The sequence below is a fragment of the Athene noctua genome, chromosome 1 (genome assembly GCF_965140245.1).
Source record: "Athene noctua chromosome 1, bAthNoc1.hap1.1, whole genome shotgun sequence".
Taxonomy (NCBI): domain Eukaryota; kingdom Metazoa; phylum Chordata; class Aves; order Strigiformes; family Strigidae; genus Athene; species Athene noctua.
The window spans coordinates 92,219,224-92,243,158 of NC_134037.1; the positions used below are offsets into that span (position 1 = coordinate 92,219,224).

The 23,935-nt window shown below is 43.0% G+C and overlaps 1 protein-coding gene across 2 annotated transcripts in view; it reads left to right on the forward strand.

Annotated features, from left to right (window-relative positions):
- Positions 1 to 23,935, forward strand: part of VIT (vitrin) — a 53,912-nt gene that overhangs the window by 21,767 nt on the left and 8,210 nt on the right. For both annotated transcript variants that reach the window (XM_074896914.1, XM_074896915.1), the window contains exons 6-13: positions 2,833 to 2,910; positions 5,732 to 5,812; positions 7,612 to 7,815; positions 8,465 to 8,515; positions 13,316 to 13,354; positions 13,456 to 13,512; positions 14,157 to 14,204; positions 18,973 to 19,020. In XM_074896914.1, the coding sequence (XP_074753015.1) occupies positions 2,833 to 2,910; positions 5,732 to 5,812; positions 7,612 to 7,815; positions 8,465 to 8,515; positions 13,316 to 13,354; positions 13,456 to 13,512; positions 14,157 to 14,204; positions 18,973 to 19,020 (606 nt within the window). The remainder of the gene's footprint in view (positions 1 to 2,832; positions 2,911 to 5,731; positions 5,813 to 7,611; positions 7,816 to 8,464; positions 8,516 to 13,315; positions 13,355 to 13,455; positions 13,513 to 14,156; positions 14,205 to 18,972; positions 19,021 to 23,935) is intronic.

A 23,935-nucleotide genomic window follows, 5' to 3' on the forward strand; every position in this document is an offset into this window, starting at 1 on the left:
CTAGAGTTTGCATTAATATATTTGGATGCACTTTTTACAGCATTCTGCCATGGGTACACCACGTTATGAGAAGGATTTATGTTGGATGAGTAGAAATTTCCTGGAATAGCTGAATTGCTACTTGTGCTTGTTGTTGTTTTTTCCCCAACAAACAGCACATTGTAATTCTGGTACATAAATGGGAAATAAGATTTTTTTTACTTCAGTAGCGGCTCAGTTGTTATCCCATAAAACTGTAGTGATTTTTGTTTTACAGTAACAAATCTTTATTCTTAATTAATGAGACACTATAAAAGAAGATACAAGAGAAAGTTACAAGCACATGTAAGAGGAGATGATGAGAAATCTGTGTATGCGTAGGCATGATGAGATTTGTCCCTCGTGCCCTTAATTTTATGCACGCTGAGTGCTCTCACTGATGTCAGTGGAACTACTTAGTTTATAAACTAGCTCATTTGTAAATCTAACATATCACATAACATATATCATATTATATTTCATATATTAATAGGAAGAAAACTCTCACTATGCCTACTGAAAATGTGGGAATTTTAGAATTTTAGAGAGAAATTTAGAAGATTAAAACCTCAGGAAGGCTGTGCTAGTCATCCCAGCAGCCTGAGGCTGAATGTAGACAGATCTCACTCTCAAAAAGAGGTGAGTTGAGGTTTTATTATGACTTATAAAAAGACAAGAGTTGCATAAAGCATTCCCCAATAAATATACAAAGTCACTTAAGGCATTAATTTCGGGACAGCTTTAGAGCTTGAACCAAGTCCCCTATTCTCCAGCTGAATTCCCTTTCAGCAGACCAGACCCATATGAGATACTGTACTCTGGAAATGTGCCAAGAGTTTATTCCTAGTTAGGCTATTGTCACAAGAGTTTGTGATGTTTAAATTGTGAATGAGCATCTGCACAAAAGAGCACAGAAGAGGAATCCTCGGGGGGCCCAGGCGATGAAGTGGCGTCATTTAGGGGCAGTGGGGAAAGAGGTCTGTCCTCTGAGATTAAAGCAGCCAACACACCAGGAGGTATGCAAATGTGCTGGTATTCACTTTCAAGCACTGAAATGCCTTGGCACTCAAGTTGAATGACTCCATTCAGTTTAGTGGGAGTTCTGCAGCTAGTGGGTTAAGAAAATAGAGTCCTAAACCTCTGGGTTTGCTAATCACAAATAAGCATGAGAGTGTGAGCAGCCACCACCCCATAGCTTGTACTTCAATGGCCAGAAGTCGAGGTTTTCAGCCTACATGTAAACCCATTTTTAAATACATTAAACAAACTCCAACCTAGCTGTAACTTTTTCTAGACAGTGAAAAAGAGGTATTACCATTGCTCCAGAGAGCAGGGCCACATTCAGGTCATGCCTCAGACCAATCTTTTGGTCACATATGGGATGCAAGTTGCTGTTGAACAAAAATCCCAGAGTCCAGGAGCAGCCAGCCTCTCCATGCTAGCTAGTTTATTTGCACAGCAGCAGGCTTCAGGTTTGCAGCTCTGGTCTTTGTGTGATCTGTGTTGACTTCAGTAGAGCTGCTCTCAGTTTATACCCCTGCAAATGAGAAATGGAATGGCTCCTTACAACATTGCCTCATTAGTAACTCAAACTAACTTCTTCATCTAGGGTTTTTAAATGATGCTGGAAATTTCAGAGGAGTAAAACAAAGGAGATAGAATAATGAAAAGGGACAAAGGACAGTGCCTCTCCATCTGCATGGCTATCCCTACACATAGATGACCAGTTCCTCTGGCATATACTCTTCTTTGTCTGCCATCATGGGGGAAACAGACCTCAGTTCCCAGGAGTCTGTAGCACCTAATTCTGTTCAATGCTGTTGGTCTCTGGATTAATCACCTGGCATGACAACTGACATGCTCGCAGTGCCATATGCACCTTCTTAAAGAATCTACCGAGGGAATAAAGGAAAGCAAACCTAGCATCACCATCATGACTCGGGTTTTGCAGAAGGTAGATGTAGATTTCACCTGAGGTGGTCCAGCTGCATGACACAGCACAGCATCTTGTAGAGACAGTCACCAGGGTCTGGAAGTCCTACACCCACCAACTCCTGGAGGCCAGAGCAGTCTTCCCTACACTGGGTTTCTCTGCAACACTTTTCAACCAGTGATTTATGGGAATATAAAAACTGCCCCAAGAGATGGAATTGCATGCTCACATGTACCAATAGAGACAGCATCTGCTGTGGCACTAAAATGATTTGTGGTTTAAAGCTTAACTGGGAAATGTACCTCATTGTTTAAAGACAGGACCCTCATTTTAGATCTGAATATAGGTACCACATGTTCCCAGACACAAGCATAGCCTTCTTTCACTGTTATTACTGCAAAAGACCATTGCCAGAAATGGCATCTTGCAAAAGTGAGGTCAGAGAAGAACATTGTGTGCATGACGAAAGGAATCCCACATCAAACATGCTTTCTAAGGCAACTGCATAGTCAGGAACTGTAAAAGGCTGCCTAGGGAAGCTGTGGGTTTAAGTACAGATTTTACAGATATCGTTCAGGAACAGTGCCCTTATGCTTAATACCATTTGAAAGCAAAGGAATAAACTAACTGACCTCTTCAAATCCTTCCCAGGACTGTGTTTTCATGACTTTCTAACTTGTTTTTCATGATGCTGGATTTAGGCACTGGCATTTACAGTGGCATGGTTTTGAGATTCTGCCATCAGATGAAAGAAACCGTCAAGAAAATGAATTGGGCAATAAATAAGCGGGTCTGATTCTGAACACATAGGTTAAATGAGAATTTTATTGCAAGAAAACGTAGAATATTTTGTGATGCTTTCTAATGATTTTTTTTTGTAGAGGGAAAGCCAAGAAAAGGTGTGACATATCCATCAACTCTTGAATATTCTTCTTCAAAAAGCACAACTGTTAAATCAGGCAAGTAATTGTGACTGACTTTCCCTTACATCCATTCACAACTATCTGTTGTATCTTCTTAGTTGTGTAATATGAAGATATAATTATTCAAAGACAGAAGTTCATGCATCCCTTAGTATCTCATCCAAATCCCTCATGGTACTTTTTTATGTTAAGCATATGGAAGTCATCATTTTTTCGGTCATACCACATTTCACAGAATTCTGTTACCAAGTAGTTTCCCCCTTGCTTTAAATGTGTTGGTGAGCATAACGTTTTACTGAAGCATTTGAGGTTATGTGTGTTGATTTTATCCTAATGTTATTCATGTTATCTTTTGGGATATTCAGTGTGGATAGTATAATAATGAATGGTAATATACTAATGACACATATGGCAATGCACAGCAGCTTTAGCTAAGGATGATATGATAAGGAACTGCTCTGTATAACCATTTTAATCAGCATCTTACTCTGTAAAACTCAAGTCAGTTTAAATAATTTAGTTGTTTTCAGAGGTCTTTGATCAAGTCTCACACCAGGTGGCAGATGATGTTCAAATGCACATGAAGTGCCTCCATCACTGAAATTACACTTGTTTGTGCCCCCTTTAACAACTATGTTCAGACTCTTCCTTGGGAGTGTGAACGAAAACAAAATGAATGTCTCATACTACTACACATTTTCCAAACATGGCTCTTTTGCTTATTGCTGAGCCTGAGCCTTTCTGAGCTTATCCACTATGAGCTGGAGTATAAAAAAATGTGCTGTATCTTCTCCATGAACTCCGAGGCCTGTCAGTGGGTTCATTCATCCAAGGCCACAGAGAGGCTACTTAGAGTTCTGCACTTCTCCTGTACATTATTGTTTGGTCCTTGGAAGCAAAGTACAGAGCTCTTTCCTCATCTTTAGGCTTTTACTTGCACAAAGGAAAATTTAAATCTGAAAGCTGTATTTGTTCAGACTGAATATGCATCACTCAAAGCTGTGCCTTGTTTGCAATACCTTTACATTTACAAGCAAATAGGTACAGATTTGTATATAACTTGACCTGGTATGCAGAAATTATTGACCCAAATATTCTGCACTGCTAGAATAAAGGCAATACCTTAGAAATCTTGGCTTTTTCTAAGAAATCTTTACTAAAACCACATCTCATCATTCCCAAATGCACCCACACTTCAGTATCAGCCCAAACGTCTCACACCAGACCAGGGACAATTGCACCCAGAGTAGAGCCTAGCAGGCTGCAATCAAGGATTTTTTCCACCAGTGCTAAAACCGACATTATGTGAGAATCAGTGTAGAAATGGGGCATCAAGTCACGTCTCAGTCACACAAACAAAATACCAGGAGCCTGTTCCTGCAGCAAAACAAAGATGCAATCAGCTTCCTTCACTTTGTTCTTGAATCAAACAGTTTGAATGAAAGTGTGAGGATCCTAGCAACAAAGATGCAGAGAAAATCCAGGATGATCAGAGGAACAAATAATAACTGTTACATCAAACCCAGTGTTTGAGGATGCCACTACCTTGCTTTGCCCAGCCCTGTCCCACAAGTAGCAAAGAGATCTGATGGTCACAATCCATCTCTTCCCCAAGGCCTGCTTGGCTCCATCAACCTTCCTTAGCCCTGCCACCTCAGCCCAGCCATCTCAGCTGTTCTCTGTTAGAAACAGCTTGCTCTTGATAAAAATCTCTGTAATATGTTGCTGGGGCCATCTTGTGATACAGGATTTCCTACTTCTTTTTTAATTTTAAAAAAGCTACCTTTTTCTTCTGATTTAAATTATAGAGACCACTTTGTTTAAAGCTATTATCTGGAGGAGGTAAAGACAGTCCTTTGAGGTTTACACTCACTTGCTGCCAGATTAATGAAAAATCCTGCTTCGGACCTGATCAGCTGTCAGAGATGCAATTTTGGTCCTTATCCCAGGGATACCAGAGATTCATAGTGCTTGACATTTCTTTAAATGTTGCTGGTGGTTACAGTGCTTCCCAAATGCTGGGCACAGCAGGAAAAACCTTCCCAAAATTCTAACTATCTGCATCTGGCAAAAAAAATCAAAGTATGTTGTTTTAAAAAGTAATACACATTTTAAGGAAACCATTAACCCTGGAGTAATTTCTCAAAAAAGGTCAGTGCTACCAAAATAATTAAAGAAGAAAAAAACATAGAAGATCAAAATCCTTCAGTACTCAATCAGACATAAAAGCAGAGGCAGATTCTTTTGCAGGGTAGCCGTATATGAACTGTAAAAAATATTCCAAGTACTTCGGTGGCTTTAAGTCTTAGAATCAAAAAAGGACCAAAAAAATCTTCCTTCTAAGCCAGTTTGTGGCATTCAGAATTTGGTCCCATGATGATCTGACAATGTCAGGCAAGAAAGAAGTACATCTGAACATGAATTAGTGACTGAAATATTGCATGTTAGCTGGCATTCCCCAAAGACCCTACACACACTGTGACACTGATTCTCAGGAGACTCTGCTATTCAGAGGGAAAATCAACAATATGATGCATTAATCTCAGGAGTATTTGTTTATTAGTGGTAAAAACCCATATTTATTGCTCACTTCAGAAATTCTTTTGACATTGGCAGGAGCTTTTGGGCAGCAAAAATGCCTGAATTTGGCCCAAAAAATTTGGGGTGACTATTCTCTAGAGGCACTCCGCCATAACTTTTTCTCTGGTTAAACTGACTGGCCTACCTAATGCCAAGTGATGGGATGCCTTCCTTTAGGGACCGATAGTCTCCTATTTAGAGAAATTATAATTATATAATAAAATAAAATTATTTTCTTTCAAAGCTGCCTTTTCTAATGTGCTTATTTTTGCTTCAGAGCCTAAAAAGCCAGAGCAAGACCTAAAAGCTACAAAGACTGCAGATACCACTAATGCAGCAGAAAAGGCGTCAGAACAAGGTATGGGTTAGGGATCTCAGTGCTCTTTTACGGTATTCATCCCAGTCAAAACTGCCTGCAGATGCTTATAGGAAGTAGTTTGACACTGGTAACACCCTTTACCACTTTTCTGCCCCCATCCAACCTCCTCCCTACAGCCTCTTTCCCACTAAACCAAGCCCATTATTTGAGCACCTGCAACGGTGCTTGGAGAGCATATGCCCATTCAGAGAAGAGAGGGCATTCTCTCAGTTTTATTTCTGCCTGTGCTTTGGGTGAGTTCAGGTGTTGTGAACTTCAGAATCCTCCATTACAGCTCTCAGCAATTTTCTATGCAGGGCATGTGCACTGCAAACTCTTTGAAGATGCTGTGAGAGAGACGGGCACCCTGCCTGCAGGAGCGCTGGGAACAGCTAACCCTCGAGATCCCTCCTCTTGTGTTAAAGATTCTATCAGAAACCCAGCCAACATGTACCAAGGCAGCATCTTTTCTCTCCTCTTACTATGCTGCTTCCTTGGGATTTCTGCTAATACTGTCAGCTCCCAGCTTCCTTGCTCCTTGCAGCTGAGGTATAAAGCCAGCTGATGTGCCTGTTCCCCTCCCCAGCAGCACCAGATTGTAAAAGACTCACTGTGGCCTCTGTCTTCTTTCAGCACAGCAGCGTGGAGCAGGGCACCGTTCAGCCCAAAGAGAGCCATTCATACTGATGTTTTCAGCTGAGTTGTTTTTCTTCTGAGCTCTCTTTCAGCATTATCCTATTAAAACTGTCTGAGATCTGAGTTTTTCACTGGCTAGCATTAGATGGTAATTAATCCACTAGACATTTTCATGACGGTGCTTTCAAAAAGGAGAACATCCAGCAATAAAATACAAGCTTGTGGTGTGCAGTAATGAATAGATTGCACATCATCACCTTTCCGTGTACACAGTGTCAGACCATCCCCAGAGCTATGGGCAGGGAGGGGAGGAACAAGACTGAGGTGAATATGGAATATATTTGAGGGCAGTTTTTTGCAGATAGATGAATAAGATAATGGTGAAGGATCTTTTTTTGAGATGGTGACTTTAAAGAATCGTAAGCATGTTAGCAATTTTGTATAAGGATATTTAGGATGCAAATTTTGCATCTAGAATTGTCTCTGTTCTCACAACAGATGATACATTTTAAAAGTCTTAGCAACTGTGAGATGAGTCAAAGTTAGATTAAATCAGCACTGCCCAGGTGGTGCTCTGCCCCACTCCCCTCAGCTGAAGCCCTAACACTCCCTACTCTGACTCTGACCCACTCCCTGAATCACCGTTACCTAAAAGTGGTCTTTCTGCCAAAAGCATTTAAAAAATACTTCACTGCTGTGGTGGGCAACACATATTTTATTCTGGTCTATGATTCAGAATGGCCATCTTTTATTACCAGATGTCAGTTGATTTCCATTTATACAGACTAACGGTTTAATTACATTGAAAAAAAGGTGATGGCAAAACAAAAACTCCAACTGACCTGTTGAACCAGTTCGTAGGTATGAGACATCTGTCAGGTTGATAGGTGTTCCTAGCCAAAGCACAAAAGTGTAGGGGAAACACTAAGGCTGCAACAGGCTGTTGTCAGCACCCTCCAGAGAGCGGCGTAACACTGTCACCCAGGCACCTGTGCTACACATCCACACAGCAACGAAGGTACTAATGGTTCCATGGATGAGGATGCTTGTAGACATCCTGAGGAGAATATGAGTCTGGGCTGCCTTAAACAGTGAGCTCTAGTAATGATGCTTCCGTATGTGTCACCCATCCAGCTGCAATGATTGTGTCAATGTTCCTACAGGGAACGCAGTCCGCAAAGAGCATCAGACACCTCCGGAGCTGACACCAGCCACACAAATGGCCACCACAACCCCAACACCAACGACCACAACAACGGATCCTTCCACCACACCAAAGCCAACCACAACACCTGCAACAACCAGAACCACAACAGTTGCAGCTGCAGCCAAGACTAGACCTGGAATGCATAGGGTCAGAGATATAGGTCAGTAGCATGGATGTTTGCATTGCTTTTGTCTTGGCCTACAGCTTTCCTAAAATTTAAGGAACAAGGCATGCAGCTGAATATACCGTGATTTAGTGGATCATGAATTCAGTAATTCAGTGTCGAAGTACTAGGAGTGGATAAAAAAGTTAATTCCAACAGATTGGCTGGAGTTAGAGCTGTGCTTTTGAGACACATACAAAATTAGTCTGTCTCACATAAACACAAATGAGTGGATTCACTGAGTTGAGAGTTCAACTGCAGTAAAATTATGGCTAGTCTTTATCTTTACAAATAATATACTGCCATATAAACTGATTCATGTGGGAGTAAGCATTCCCAAATGCTGTCATGATTTTCAAGTATAGGAATCAACAAATAGTTATTTGATTCACTTGTCTGAACTGAGAGTTCAACAGATAGGCCAAGACTCATTTTAGAATTAATTTTGTGATACCTTTCAATAAATGAAGGTTGTAATTTTTTTGTCACAACTTTTGGATTTTAAAGATTAAAACACTGTGAAGCAATTTTCATATTATTTTTGCACACCTTGTTTTCCTTAATCTTTCCTTCTCAATTTATTCTTATTCATTAACATTGAGGTTTTTGGTTCAAATAGCTGAAAATTTCAATCTCTTATTTTTAGGTTCTAGCAGTGTCCACCCAGCATACGCATCTGTGATAGCTGCAGCATCAAGTAAGTATGGTGAAGTAAGTATGCCACAAGGCATGCAGAGCAGTGTATTTTAAGGCAGCAATGATTCAATAACCTTTCAAGCCTCAGCAAACTCAATGACTGAATCCACGTCTGGATTTAAACTGAAAAACAGACGTTTGGCCTGCATGTCAGAGATGCTGATCACCGACAGCTCTGGGAAAGCCTTTCTAGTGAATATCTGCACATTTCAGCCTTGACAAACGCTGGGTTTCGCAACCTTTGAGACAAAGCTTGTGCTGTCTGAATTGGGTTTTCCTATTGCTTCCTTCTATTTTACTCTCTCAAAGGGAGACTTGATTTAGTTGCAAGATATATGATGCAGAGGGCGTGAGCTCCGTAATGCCTACTTATGTTGAACCAATGCTCTTTCAAAAACCTCAGGCTGTGGTTCTGAGCCTGGCATAAATGTGATGTTATTCCTGGCATGCCACTCATGTTACTGACAGCGGAGCTGCAGCTGCTCAGAGTTCTGTGTCTCCATCCAGAAGCCTGCTCCCATTCCAGCCCACAGCCTGTATGCAAGTATTTAGAGGTGTGTTCCCGTGCAAGGTGTAATTGCTCAGCTGTGCAGTCAAGTAAAGGAGAATATTTTCAACTGTTTGCAAATTTCTGAGTGTGGGATATTATTGCTTTTGAGTCAAAAGGGAGCTGGGCCATCATTAGGTTTTATGCTCTGTTGTTATTTCTGAGTGCCTTGAGCTCAGCTTTGCTCTCACATACATAAATAACTGTAGCCATCCCTGCTGCCAAGTAATTCAGAGCCAAGCACATGGCAGGGCAGGTATCTTTTGGGCAATTCAGGTCTTGAGGGATTAATTTTACCAAGTCAAATGTGCAGGTGTGTGTATGGCAGGGTTTGCAGAAGTGCCAACACAATCCAAAGCGTTTTAAATTCAGTAAGAATATGCATCATTCAATACATAATGTGCCTGTAAACCTGGTCCTGCTTGTTGTTTTATTTTTTATTTCCTATTCCCACAGGCTAAGCACAGAAGAGGCTATTAGTCTCTCTACTAGCAATTAGGAAACCCTGTTTGAGGTTCCCCAGTCAGTGAGAGATGCATGTGGAGGACAGTGTCCTGGCAACTGAAATCAGTGGGAAGGTTGTATTTGTCTTTAATAAGACCAAATCTTTAGTCAACAAATGGAAAAACAAAAATAAAGAAGCACCCACTTTTTCAAATTTTTCAGTGGTCACTTCATTGCAATTTGGACCCATCTCTCTTCATAATTTTCTTTACTGAAGTTCTAAACATAAATTAACTCCCAAAAGATTAAAGTGATCAGACTTAGGCACAGGTTATTGTGAGCTGCAGGACCAGTGGAGACCTGATTTCACAGACTTCATTTCTAGGACCATGTCCCACATGTTTGTACTCTCTATCTGGCTTCCTGAATTCTCCTGATCTCCTTGATTCTAAAAGAGAAGAACAGGCTAAAAAAATACAGAAACAACAAATACAATTTTGAACCAATGACCATACCCAAAGCAGTTTATCAGTTTTCTCTGTCTGAGGAGCCCTTAGGACTCACTCCTACTATTCAGGCCAGAGTTTCTGATGATGCTGTTGGCCTTAACCAGAGTTTGGCTTGACTGGACAGAATCAGATGTTCTCTTGTCCGTCTTGGTTCATACGGACTCACAGATCTACCTCTTCTGAGCATTGGTAGTTTTCCTGCAAAAGACACCTCAAAAATAAATAGCCTTGAAATAGAGCACAGTCAGAATGAGCACAGCTATGGCTGTTGTTATCTCCGGCGTACCAGCTACTGGTATTGGCAAAAGTTCACAGGGGCAAAAGAAAAGCAGAACTTGCAGATCAGAGCATTAGAACAGGGGCAAAACTCCTAGCTCTTGCTGTTCTTTCCCCTTTATCTTCTATTTGTCAAAGATACAGAAACAGGAAAAATATCTGAGACTCTACTCCATCGCAGGACCCCTGCTTTAAAGACTTGATCTGGCAACTGCTAAATAAAAAGCCACTGATGTGACTAGTGTGACATTTGAGAGCATATTCCCATCTGCCCTACTAGCAAGTGCGCCCCTTCGCCAGTGCAGTATGTGGTAAAGGATGACCCTGAGGGGGAAGCAGCAGTGGCAGTGTGCTTTAAAAGTGAATGCAAACTCTCTCCTGCTCTGGGCACAACTTTAAGTTCAGCCACACATTGCTACAATGACGGCTTCTGACTGTTTCCAACAGCAGTTAACCAAGCACACTTCCAAGGGCCATGAACTCACCTGTCCTCTCTCATCCCAGCTCTTCAAGCAACCCTTTCTTGCACAGCTGCTTGGACCCTAGATGAGGACTGGGAATAAATCCAGCTTCTGTGAACACTGCAATCATAAGCATGTCACCACCCTCAGTGCCACCCGGAGGCACTGAGCTGGCAACCAAGCATCAGGCAGCGAGTGCTTGGGCATCCTTAGGCAAGGTGCTGCCCTGTACTCTGTGCCCAGCTTCGTTCAGTGGTTGCATCTTTTTTCAGACAGGGACTTCTAAGCTGGGCGCTGCCTGCCAATGTACATTACACTACTTTCATTCCCAGCTGTGCGTTACTATAGTAGTAAAAAGAAAAAAGGTAAAAAAAAATAAAAATAAATTAAAAAAAAAGACTGGGGAGACAACAATGGTGTAAGTGCTAGAGAAAGCATTTAAAGCTCTTCTTCAGCAGCACCAGACCAGCAGGGCTCATACCTTCAGGAAGCACTGGGTGAGTGCTCCATCCCAGCACTAAGGAGAACAGCGGGCATTTATTTTTGGATGCTGTCTTCCCCCCAAAGTTCACTCTGACTACTTAGCCCATCAAAGGTGCTGACCAGGTTGCAGGAGCACAGGCATGTTTTGTGCACAGAGTAGTTGCTTGCCTTTTCAAATCAGTTCCCATCATTTGCAATGTCCACTCCAAATTGCATTTCTTTCTGCTGTCCCCATCCTTTACTGCCTCCACACCCCTTTGTTCACTACAGGACTTGCTCCCAGCCAAGGTTTCTCTACTCCACTGCTTTCATTTCTGACCCATTTCTTGGGATCCACTGTCGATCCTCAGTTTGTTACACACTTCTCTTAGTTATGCCTCAGCCTTCAGCCTGCATAGAGTTCTGATTTAATAAACACACATTCATGTGCTGCAGGCTCACTGACATCTCAGATTTGAGGAAAGAACAAAGCTTTCAGACCATGGAAGTGCGATTCCAACCTTTCCCCCTCTACCACCACTATATTTGCCCCAGTCAGCAAAAGCATGGCAGAAACAACCCTACTGCAGCAATGGTGGTAACATGCCTGTGGGAGTTACAGCAAGAGGGAACCGCCCCAAGGCCCAGCGCAGTCAAAAGGAGCATAGAGAGAAATCCACATTGCTAACACAGGTGTGGAGGGTAGGGGTAATTCATTTAAAAAGTAGCATAAAATATTTCTGATACTGAGCTAATCTTACCCTCTTGTATTCTGTTTCTCCTGACCTTGTAGAGTACTATATACACATTCAGGCTCAGCTGTGTCAAACGCGAAACAAGGTGAGCCCTCAGGCTCAGAGTTAATTTTCTTCCACCTCTCTGGCACATACTGATCTCCTGCATGGAAAGCATGGCCTGCGCAACCTCATACAACACTGCTGCACTGACAGGCTTTTCCCTCCACAGCCTGAAAACTCAACTTGAGCTAGTTGTGGTCCATCTGGAGCCAGAGCTGCATAAAAGCCTTGCCAGTTTTGTCAGATGAGCCTGTTATTTCCTTAAACAGGACCTCTTTGGCATCTGGAGTTTACAGGGTCTCTCAGGACAGCTCCTAGAAATCCCATCAAAGGGTTTCCAGCGGCCTGTAAAAGTTCGAGTTTGGGTCAAACATAAACTATCTGCTGTCACCTCATTTTGCAACACCAGGTTCCCAAGGAGCAGCAATTCCTGTTTTCTGAGACAGCCATTCAAAACGGTCTCATTTATGATGTCTTAATCTCACAGGCCCCTGTCCAGTGTTCACAGGAGTCAGCTAGAACATTCCCACTGATTTCACCAGGCTTTGGAATTAGTCTTTCTGGGAAAACTGATGAATAAAGGCTTGTTAAAGGATAAGTTTGTTAACAAGCTTCTTAAGTATAATTAATGAAGTGAAAGGCATGATTAAAGACATGGTTTTTTCATCTGCACATACTTTGAGCCTTTAGTATTTTTGAACAATGGAAATTTAATAACCCAACCACCTTTAAAAAAGCCTTTTGTGTAGACAGTGGTGAAGACATTTCAGACACATGAATTCTCCCACATTATTTTTGTCACTGTCTCATTATTTACAGTCTGCCTGCTTGCTTGTATCTACTCACTCTCTTCAGAAAGAGTAGTGTGGTCTGGGAGGGTTGCTTTGTGTTTGGAGTTTTTTTTAACCTTCCTCACACAACCAGCACAATTGGATGGTAACTGGAATAGAAATAAACATACATAACCAATGTGAGTGAGAGAAGGAAAGTTATAAGGGAAAGCAAATCACAACAGTATCTACAAACCTTTTAAATGAAGACCAGAGACCTGTACAAGTAATATTCATAACTAAAGGGAATGTTAACTAGGATAATCTATATGATAGACATAGCAGGGCAATCTTTTTTTTAAGTGGGCCCAAAATATATAGATAAGATCTGAGAAAGTATGTTAATGAAAACTCTCTATATATGAACCATTAACTCTGACAGCTATAAACTGAGACGCAGTGAAAAAGCCAGGTATCAGTGGTCCTGAACCAAACGTGGTATAAATCACACTTTTGCATTTTGATGTCTACTTAGGACAGATTCAGGCTGCACAAGGAAGAGGACAGAATACAGGTATGTCTTAGATTAATAATACCTAATAGATTTGTATTGCTAGAATACTAGAAAACCTTGTGTTTAAGTTCCATGTACTAACCAATATAATATTTTCAAAGCATTCAGGGGCACTTCCACCTCTGCAAGTAACAGGAATATTTTACGACCCAATACAGGTAAATTGTAATCTCCTCTAATTCCTCCCCAAAGCTAGCTCCACCACTCACATCTACCAAGTCATGCAATAATGCATTCTTTCTCACTCCTAACCATGTGTTTAGCAGGATGCAGTAAGAGCAGATATCACACTGGTTATTGCAATGACAGTAGTTTAACTTTTAGGAAAACAATGAAACAGGAATAAACTTAGAACTGTTCTCAAAATAGTATTCTAAAAACATCTATAATGATCATTTATAACATTTGCTGTTGCAAAATGAGAAAAGAACTTCGTGTTTATGTAAGTTTGGGGGATGAAGGCCTGATCCCAAGAGCAGACACGTGTTTTCAGTTTCCAAGCCCTGAGCATGATCAGCATCCCAGGACCCCATTACCAGTTGTTCTAGTGCACCAGTGAATAGCTGCACTGTGCAAGCACCTAACAACATGTAAACTCTTCTGCTTTTGCCAAACTCTTTCAGCTTTAAAATTCTTTTTTTTTTTTTTTTTTTTTTAAAGCTGTAGTTTCCATCTTCCATTTCTATTTGGTTTAAAAACATGTGCAGAAAGACAGTTTGGGGCCACTGCATCCGTTGCAATCATTCTTCTTCCTCCTTACCCACTGGTGTCTAACCTCTCGCCTCTTTGTCGGATCACGCAGGTATTCAGCGCCAAGAGCCTGTTGCTGCCGGTTCTCCAGCCCACTTGGGTGAGCAAGATTGTTAGCAACAGATTTTCTCTCTCTTTCATAGTTTTAGCAACCCCAAATTAGCCTTCAAACAGTACTGCAGATCAGTTGTTGCGTGTCCTGGAGGAGGACCAGGGCAAGCCTCATACACTGAAAGCCAACTAGCAGCTTCCTGAATGGGAAAGGCAAAAGACAGCTCGCTCACTGGTGAGCTGTTGTTTTAGCCCGTGGGAATCAACATCTACCACAGTGTTTGCAGTTTTCATTATTTGTTAGTCAGAATGAGGGGTAAAAAAAAAAAAACCAAACAACACTGGCTCTGTGCAGTCTACCAGGTCTGCGATCGAGCTAAATCTTATGTCACTGTTGACCCGGGAGCCTTCAGGCTGCTTGCAACCATAGAGGTTGCCTTTAATACCGAGGGTGAAGTCATCACCTGTACTTTCCTTCCTGGCTGTGAATTCACCATCCTTCACCAGCAAGCAGCCCCCTTCAGCAGGCACTCTGCAAGGCCACTGACAACTTCCTGGAGCTCCAAACCGCTCGGTGCACATACAAGCACCAACTCTCCCTTAATGGAACAGCAAAGTTTCTCAGAGACGGATTTTGTCCGGGAGCAGCCAGAGTGCGGTGAGGGATGGGAGCCAGGCTGGCAGCAAGGTAGGCAGGGGTGTCCCTCACCAACAAGGGTCACAGACCCACATAGCCTTAACAAGAAGAGTAGAGTGGGCCCAGAGATGGTACCCAGGGCCAGCCGACAGCCCAGGCTGCCAGGCAAGTCCCCAGTGATGAGGCAGGGCTGACAGACTGAGGCAGGACAACAGACCAGCCAGACAAGCTCATGATCAGGATAGCAAGGTACCAGACTAGGCACAGGTACAAGGAGCAACATCGAGGGTGTGTGCTTACATGCTGTCCCCCAAGCAGTGCAGGTGGAGGCTCATATGGACACTTCCCACAGCCCTTTCTCACAGCTCCACCATTGCTCCCAAGCCTGGGCCGAGGCCACAGAGCTGTGCTGTGGCCAAGCTGAGCTCTAGCATGGGCAAACCCCCTGGGGAGGGAGAGGCTGCAGCACATAAGAGTGCCCCTGAGGGCTTTGGTGAGAGCTGGGAAGCACAGCAGGAGTACTGCAACAGGGACAGCACAAAGTGGTCATTGACATTGAGGTTAGAGGACTTCATTATGCAGTAGGACTTTCTGCATAATACTGGCCAAGTAAGTTTACCCAGCAATCTCCCCATCAAAATGACAATTTGTAGTTGACCTAGTTGCAATATATTTAAAATGGATACACTTCTCCTCCTAAGATTTACTGTGCTCCACTTTTCTACCTCTCCTCCTTGTTTCAGTCTCCTCTTCCTTCTGGTTTCCATCCACATTTGTCTTTTGCATAGTTTCTGGCCATACCAATGTCACAGCTATTTCTTTTTTTTCTAATCTCACATTTTTTGTACTCCCCTCATTCTCTCTGCCTTTTTCAAAATCCAGTGCTCACGTTAAAGTGGAGACAGGGAGGCAATATTTCCCTGGACTGAACAGCAGAGCAAATATGTTGCCTGTAAACATGCTGGTCATAGTAATGCACTAATTACGTGACACCCCATACAGGGTGGGGATTGCCTGCAGTGGCAGACCTGCCTTCGTGGCAGGGCTGAAATGGGAAGAGCCTTAACATCTAGACCAAAGTATGTGCTGGCCAATTCTCAGGCTAGCCCAGTCTTTGCCAGAGAAGCAGGGCAGCATAATGCTGAATCTAGTTTAAATCAAAGTCAGAGTTTGACCACACCTAATTGCTTAAGGCACCTTAAGGGCCCCCCCAAGATGATTACAAAGCACAAATCTTCCATCATGAATGATTCTGTTTTCTTCATCACAGAACAAGAAAGAAAGAAAAACACAAACACATACTTGCCCTATTCCCAATGAGTCCTGAATTTTTTTTTCAGCTCAGGTTTTGGCATCTGGGATGCGTTGTTTCCAAGCAGCCAATTTTTCTAACGATTAAGGTGAAAATCCTGAACAAGTTCTTGCTTTCTTGGAAATGAGGATTGTTTTTCTTGATCCCACCAAGGGCGCACACGCTGCTCTGAAAATAACAGCAATCAGTTCTGGGAATCTGGCCGAGCTGTCGAGGAACTTCCTCTCATCAGCTCAGGTTAGCGAAAGGGTGTGCTGGGAAAACACCCTTCCCTACACAACGGTTGCCTGAGCAGCTTCTCTCTGCACATTCTTCAGGAGGCCCCAACTCTTCCAAGCTCTTGACAATGCACATTAACTCTCTTGAAATTCCATACTCAGTGCAGAATTTTTCTCAAGACAATTACACTGAAGAGTTGTGGTGGTGGTGTCTTTTTCAGTTTTTTTAAACACCAGTCTTTTAAAATCACCCTTGGTTTTATGGGCATCATCAATTGAAAAAAAAAACCAAAAAAAAAAAAACCAAAATAAAACAAAACCCTAGCTACTTATAAGAATAATAATTTCCCTTTCAGATATGCATTTCATTGAGACCTTTCTTCATTATGTGTCTAGGACTACATGCAAGAAATAGAGCTTTTGCCTGGATTTACAGGTCACTGAGAAAGCTGTATATTCTACATATTTACAGCCAGTTATCCAAAATACATTTATCTAGTGCTTTTCTTCACTAAGAAGGAAAACACCGGGGCTTTCTCACCACATAAAGTTTTAAAAGGGTGTGAGCCACGGGAAAACTGCTCAAAGCAGCAATAGACAGCTGTCACCCATAGGGATTTGGACAGACTAGAGCACCTGCAGCCATCATGAAGTAGTTCTTGAGAAGAGTGAATCTAGAAAAACTTCAGCATTTCTCCTACTGACAAAAAGCAGTCTTTTCCTTTTTCAGCATCTGTCTTTTCTGATCTTAAACAATCAGAGAAGTTAGAGGAGCCTGTGCTCTGAGGATAGTCCCTTGGCAATGAGCTGGCAGCAGAAGCAAACCTGTGATACATGGGACAGGCACATTCCATTGCTCCACATCCTTCAGTTCACATCCCTGCTTACAAAGGAGAGAAAGATGGGCAGATCAGCTGGTTCCAGGTGCCATGCAGTTCCTACAGCTTTAGGAATGTTTTTCATGAAAAATGATAAATTTAAATTAATTTAAATTAATTAATTTAAATTAAATTAAAATAAAATAAATTTAAATTTAAATTTAATTTATTAAATTAATTAATTTAAATTTAATTTTTAAATGTTTTTCACTGCAACTCATGCAGCAGCGTATCTGTACAGAAGATTCAAGAAGTGCGGAATCTTCATCACAATTTTCTCTTTGGCTGTTTTTTTTTAGCTGGTCAGGCTGAAAAGTAGCTTAATAAGAATCTTTTCTGCTTGTAGTCACTGGATGCTTCTCCACGCTGGGAGGGTGAAGCATACCTGATTATCTACTCACAAGCTGGTTTCACTGAAATCTGTTGTTGATCTATCGCAGTGACAGCATTCGGTAGACACATTGGCCACTCTGATAACAAATGATCACCAGCTCTTCTCTATGGATAGGGTTCTACTGCTCTGCAACCTGCATACCTAGGTTCCAGTCACTGCTGTTTTCTTGTGACTCTGCTGAGAGAGGTACAAAATTCTGGCAAACAACCCTGCCCAGGTGAATGATAAACTAGGAATATTCCTCCTGTTTCCTTCCCTGTTACCTTAGCCTGCCCTTCCTTCACCCTAATTCTCCTCCTAAACAAAATCACAGCAAAACATCTGTGTGCATCATGATGGACTTCTCAGTCCTTTGCTTTCCTCAGTTTTTATATTCTTCATAGGGTGTCTAAGCAGTGTTCAACATAAGGAGGGGAAGGGGTCTGGAAAAATCACCTTAGCCATGAAATGTGACGGGATTCCTCCTACTCTAAGGGAGACCACACATTTTAAGCCATCTGTCTTGTGCAACAAGTCTCCCCCTCCCAAAAAGAAGCTGATAGCTCCTTGTTGGGATGACAACCTAAGGACAAGGTCAGTCCTCTCACTAGGCTGGTGGACACTGGGAAAGCGCATGTCTTTTACACTGTGGTTCACCCACTGGCTCTAGTCAAGAGCACAGCAGCTGCCAGTCTGAGTTGGGAAACTCAGGCACAGGAGGCAGTATGGATTAAATAGGCCTGAGACATATGTTTTTGTAAACCACTCTGAACAAGCATGGAGATGAACTATGAGGGGTCAAGGATCTCACCAGTGCTCCATAGTACTGTTCTTGTCCTAGTCAGCTGCAAGGGCTTTCATCTGGCTGTAACCCAGAGCAAAACTTTGAGAAAGCTCTTCAGCAGGCTCCAAAAACAAAGATACTTTGGAGTTTATTTATGAAAGCAGCAATTTTTATGACATTTTCCATGCCTGATAGACTGCAAACAAAGTTTAAACAACTTTGTCTTTGGATGGGCTGAGGGGATAGAGAAATCTGTAGATGAGAGGTACTTGCAGATTTTTCAGTGGAAAATCTGAACCAAGCAAAAGTATACTGAAGTTAATACACTTGCCTCAATATCAGTGCAATTTAGAGGAAAAAGACCAAAACAAATCTAAAAAGGTGTATTTAAAATAATAAAAATTATTAGTGCTCTGGAGGCAGTGATACAAAGCTTGAAAATATGGCTTGAAATGCATGCATAAAGGTTTCCAAGTTTACTGATTTCCTTAGCTCCTAGCTGTTAATGATAATTCACTGTATGATCTGACCTTTCTAAATAGAGTCAGAACTTTGTAATCTCTAACAATTCCATTATTTTCAGTAATAATTTTTCTTCTCTTTCATGTGTGAAAGCAATGGAAACAGACTTGTGGAAACCTGGACTGAGCCTTTTTGACACAGGTAAATATTTAAAAAGCATCCAGTAACTAGCCTGGGAATAACTGGTTTCCATCACACATGGCAAAAGTCAAATCTATTCATCAGGCCCATGACACTGCTGATAACAAACTCATTTTGAGGAGTGATTGCAGTATTTAAAATTATAAATGAGGTATGTCATTTATATCTATGTAGTTAAAATTATTCTATGCTTGCATCAGTCTCAAGTTCCTGTCTAAAGCAGGAGCAGAACAGATGAGCTCTGGAAAGATTTGGCAGCTACACTGCAGGAAGGGGGTTCTAGCTACTAAAATCCATTTGTAAATAAGGTGGTATTTTCGGAATGCCACAGTTGGGATCACAGTCTAGAGCTGCAATCAGTGAAGACGACAGATTATTCTTTCAGTGATCTTCAGAAAGACATTCAGATAAGAAAAGGAGAGTTTAAGCTGAACGTAAGAATAATCAGTATCATTGAAATTTTCTGTCATTTTAGCCTTAAAAACTGACAGTATGGAGATGACAACTTTTTTATAATTACTGGTGAGAGAGGGGAAGAAAACCCTTACATTTGTAGCAGGCTCAAGTAGCAACAAGACTTGCACAACCCTTAATCAGGAGCAGCTACCAACTACAGCTTCTATGTGTTCAATATTTAAGAGATCCCTTTCCTCAGAAACATTTAAAGCAGACTACACAGACTACAGGGCAATTCATGACAGGGTGCTCTCTCTCCTACGAGGGGCTGGACCATCCAATACAAGATGTCTTTCCCATCACCAGTTTTGTTACTGAAGGGGACTTGTGCTGGTGGCCCTTGTAAAGACCCTTCCCTTGAACACTCTGCTTACTTCAAAGCTGAGGCATGACTAATCCTTGCACTGGCTGTGAGGAGCAGCATAGACCATATGTATTAGCTTGCAAATCCAGTGTTAGCAGCAGTGGTGGTTGAGTCAAAATTTGCATCGTCCCAGACATGAACAGATCTCCCTTCTCCAGCAGCAGCAGCAGTCTGAGCCAGAGAGAGGAAGCATTTCTATCCTCTGTAGCTTAAGCCATCAGTGAGTTAATTTAGAAAAAGCTACAGCACTAGGGCCAGGGGTGCAGAGGAGTACTTTGAGGCAGAAAATGACAGATTGCATTAAATGCAATGAGAGGTTGGGCATGATGAAGGGATGTTGTATTAATAGTTTCTCAGCAACTGAAGTGCCTGTGTAGACTGGTGTGATGAATTCAGTGTGATGAAGTCTGATGAATTCAGATTGTCACTTCAAAGGAATGGTTTCTGGCATGGATGTAGTTACTGCTGGTTTACTTAAATGAATGGGAAGTTTAATCAGCATGGACAGCTGTGACAATCAGTGAAGGGAACTTTAATTAGCATGGAGTAGACTGCCCATGCAGTGAGTTGAAATTCCCATGGCAATAGCAGCATTAAATTGGACTGGCAGGACAGGGAAGCCCATAGAGACTGACCACCTCCCCAATTAGCTGGGGAAGATTATTTGGTGGGTGACCTTATTGTTACACTAAGCACAAATCAGCCAGCTGACCCACAACTTTCAAGAACCAGTAACTGAACTGGCACTAGAGATTTAACACACTACAGTGTTAAATACACCTACTTTCTGTTCTGCAAATAAGGCAAGTGGGGAGAACTGCGCATATGGGATCCCAAGCTGGCACATGAGGTATGTGGTGCGCAGGCTGCAGGATGAAGCGTCGCTTTCGTCTACTACTGAGGAAATGTTACGTGCCCATGTAATTAAAGCCTATACTGGAACATACACAGGAGGGCACGCTGCCAACTTTCAGGTTTTAAAGAAAAAACCCACAATCATTCTCATCCATGTGGTTGACAAAGAGAGGCTACGTACTGGTCCAAGTCATTGCTTCCTTTGTCTCTCTCCCTCATGTCACCCATAACTTCTGCATCAGCCAAACCCACCTTAAGCCAGCACTGCCAGCAAAAAGAGCCTCCTTGCCTCCCAGGCACCTGCATGGCCAGAGGGTCACCTGCTTTTGGGAGCTGGTCCAGCCCATCATTACCTTTTTCTTTCTTCCCAGTTTAACTCTGCTCTTTCCCCCTTCCCCTTGAGTCCCACTGACACCAGGCAGGCACAGGGGCCAGTGGCAGGGCAGGAGCAGGAGGGAGGGTGCCTGGTGAGAGGAGTGGGCAGTGAGGCTGGTTTGCACCACCTGAAAATGTCCCTGGGACTGTGCCTGCAGGCATTTACACACAGGCAAAGCAAGGGCAAAGAGGGGGCATTGACAAATCATATTGATGAGCTTCTACTCTCACGAATTTGGCAGGCCATGGCTGCTGGTGAAGCGGCAGGGTTGCCAGATGCGAGTGCACAACCCAGCATCATCCTGCAAGAAACACTTGGCCACTTCCTTCAAAGCGCTGTCCTGCAGCTCCTGCACCTTTGCTTTACTTTCTCTGGTTGCTGAACTGCCTTCCTTTGCATTTATCCAAGCAGGAGCCACGGACACACACCAGCTTAAGACCAAACTTCATTCCTCCTCTAACCCTGCCCTGTGTCCCCTCCCTGCGCCACTGCTGCTTGCACCTTGTGCCACTGCTCCCTCACACTCGTGCCTCTCCATGTCTGCAGCAGGTGGGTTTGCTCTGATCAAGTGTTTTCAGATAAAACACTCCTCTGTCACTCATGCCCCACAATGCTTCACATGGCAGAGGGTGTATCTCTTGGGAGCAGCAGCTGCATCTGTACAAGATCTACCTTATGCCTTTCCTCAGGCCAAAGGCAGATTTGGTCCCTGGCAGCAAGACTTTCAGGCCTGAAACAGGTCAGAAATGTTTGCTGCAGCAGATGTCACTGGACAGAGCTCTTTTGCATCACTCCTGTTCCAAAACCATCTCTTTTCCTCAGTCAGAAGCCAGTGCCCAGCCTCAGGCAGTGCTGCTCCAGCACCATCCCTCTGCCTCCCCCTGATGAAGTTTTCTCCATCAAAATGGGCCTCCTGTGGACAAGAGCACACCACCAGCAGCCCTCTCCCCTGTTCCTTGCCTGGGAGCTCATCCCAGCTGTGCAGAGGAGGGTCAAGACAGGAGGCACAAGCCAGTAACATGCCAGACAACAGCTCCACCTGGGAGGCATGAAGCCAGCTGGAGCCTGGCTCACCAGCTCGCTTTCCAGCAGGGCCAGCCTGTTCTTGCAGGAGAGGGCCAGCTCCACTAACTGTGAGTGTGAGGAATTTCTGGCACAAGAGTCAGTGTCAGAAGGGGTGGAGAGCCCCTATGCCTTGTACAGAAAGTATTTGTTCCAAAGCTTGGGTCAGAACACAGGGAGGCAGCACAGGGGCAGCAGGCACTGGCAGGGCATCACCTGTGCAGTGACAAAAAGTGACACCAGCCCTGGGGTTGTCCTAACCCGGCTGGTCATAGCCAGGGAAATTCTCAAACAAAACACACAAAGAAATCACTAGCTTTTACCATAAACAAAGTAGGTAAAGGGCACAAAGCTTAGCCCTATTTCATTCATATGTGACCACATGGGCTCCTGCTCAAGGCCAAGCCCAATGCTCCAGCTAGCTTGGTGTCCTGTCTCTGGCAACAGGCAACAGCAGATGCCTGGGGACAGGCAAAGCAGAGAGAAGTCACACAGTGCTGCTGTTACCTGGTCTGTTTAGTCCCTGCAGGAGAAAACTTTCTTCACCGGCAGCTGAATTTAAAAACAAGAAGCCAAAGCAACCCTTCTGTCCCATAAGGATGCTGCAGTGTGCTATAGCCTCCTGGTGAGAGATCAGGTATCAGGTCAGCCTTGCATTAGGCACTGCATACTCAGACAATACAAACTTGGCCCCTGACCCAAAACTATGTGCAGCTTTCAGCATGCAGGCGGAAGGACCCAAAGTAGTATTATTTGCCCCTTATGAGGGGTGGATCATTAGTCACACCTGGAATGGAAATAGGAGTGGTGATGGAAGGAGCTGGAGCTTGTATTATGGGGGGCCATTTTCTTGTCTGTTTTCTGCATTATTATGGTTTGGTCATTAATATCTGCAGCAACCATCTTATAGGGGGTTGTTGTGCTCAGAGCTATTACACCTCCTGCCATATTCAGGTGGTGACTTTCTCTGATGTCCCATTGCTGCCTGCTCTCTTTATGTACACTGATGCTTTCATGCTTGCCTTGCTCATGGCTGGCTGCTGTGGAGAGACAAACTCTGTGACCCCTAGTAAATTCTTATTATCTTTTTTAAATATTAAGCTCACACTTTCTGAAGTTACCTTTCTACTGTCTCTCTGAAGTCTTTCCTCAATTTATTTGGTGATGAGGATTTCAGGAAGTCTTCCTCCTCCTTTTTTTTTATAAAAATATACAGTTTACAAAAATAAGCTACCATTCTGCTGTTCTTTTGACCAACTGCTTCCTTGGTGAGCATTTGGTTTGGGGCTTGTCTGATCATTGCTGTCTCTTCTGAAGATTATCCCAGCTAAATCCCCTATCTTTTCATGCTGTAGTGAAAAGAAACAGCTCTTTGCCCTTGCTTGGAAGAGAGATGCTGTACTGTAGGAGACTCGCACCAGACATTCAAGTCATGAGTGAAGTTCAGCATTATCAAACCTTCTGACACCAGCCTGATGATGCCCTGTGCATCCCACAAGGACATAAACTCATGTTCTCAAGCCTACTACCATTCAAATATCTCAGTTGAGGCCTCAGCTAAAATCCACTAGAGACCCATGCAATTGTTTCCCATTACTTGACTGTAGCCCTCTACCACCATTTACCCTGTTTCTTTTGTGCTTTCCAAAATAACTCAGTACTCCTGAGGAGCTGTGGCTTGCATTTCTTCCCCAGCTGCAACATGGTGGGGTGAGTTGCTGTCCGTGCCTTCCTCTCCAGACAGAAAAGCAATGTGCTAAAGCTGTCTCTTGTCTGCTTCAGAAGTCGTGCAGCTCATTGTA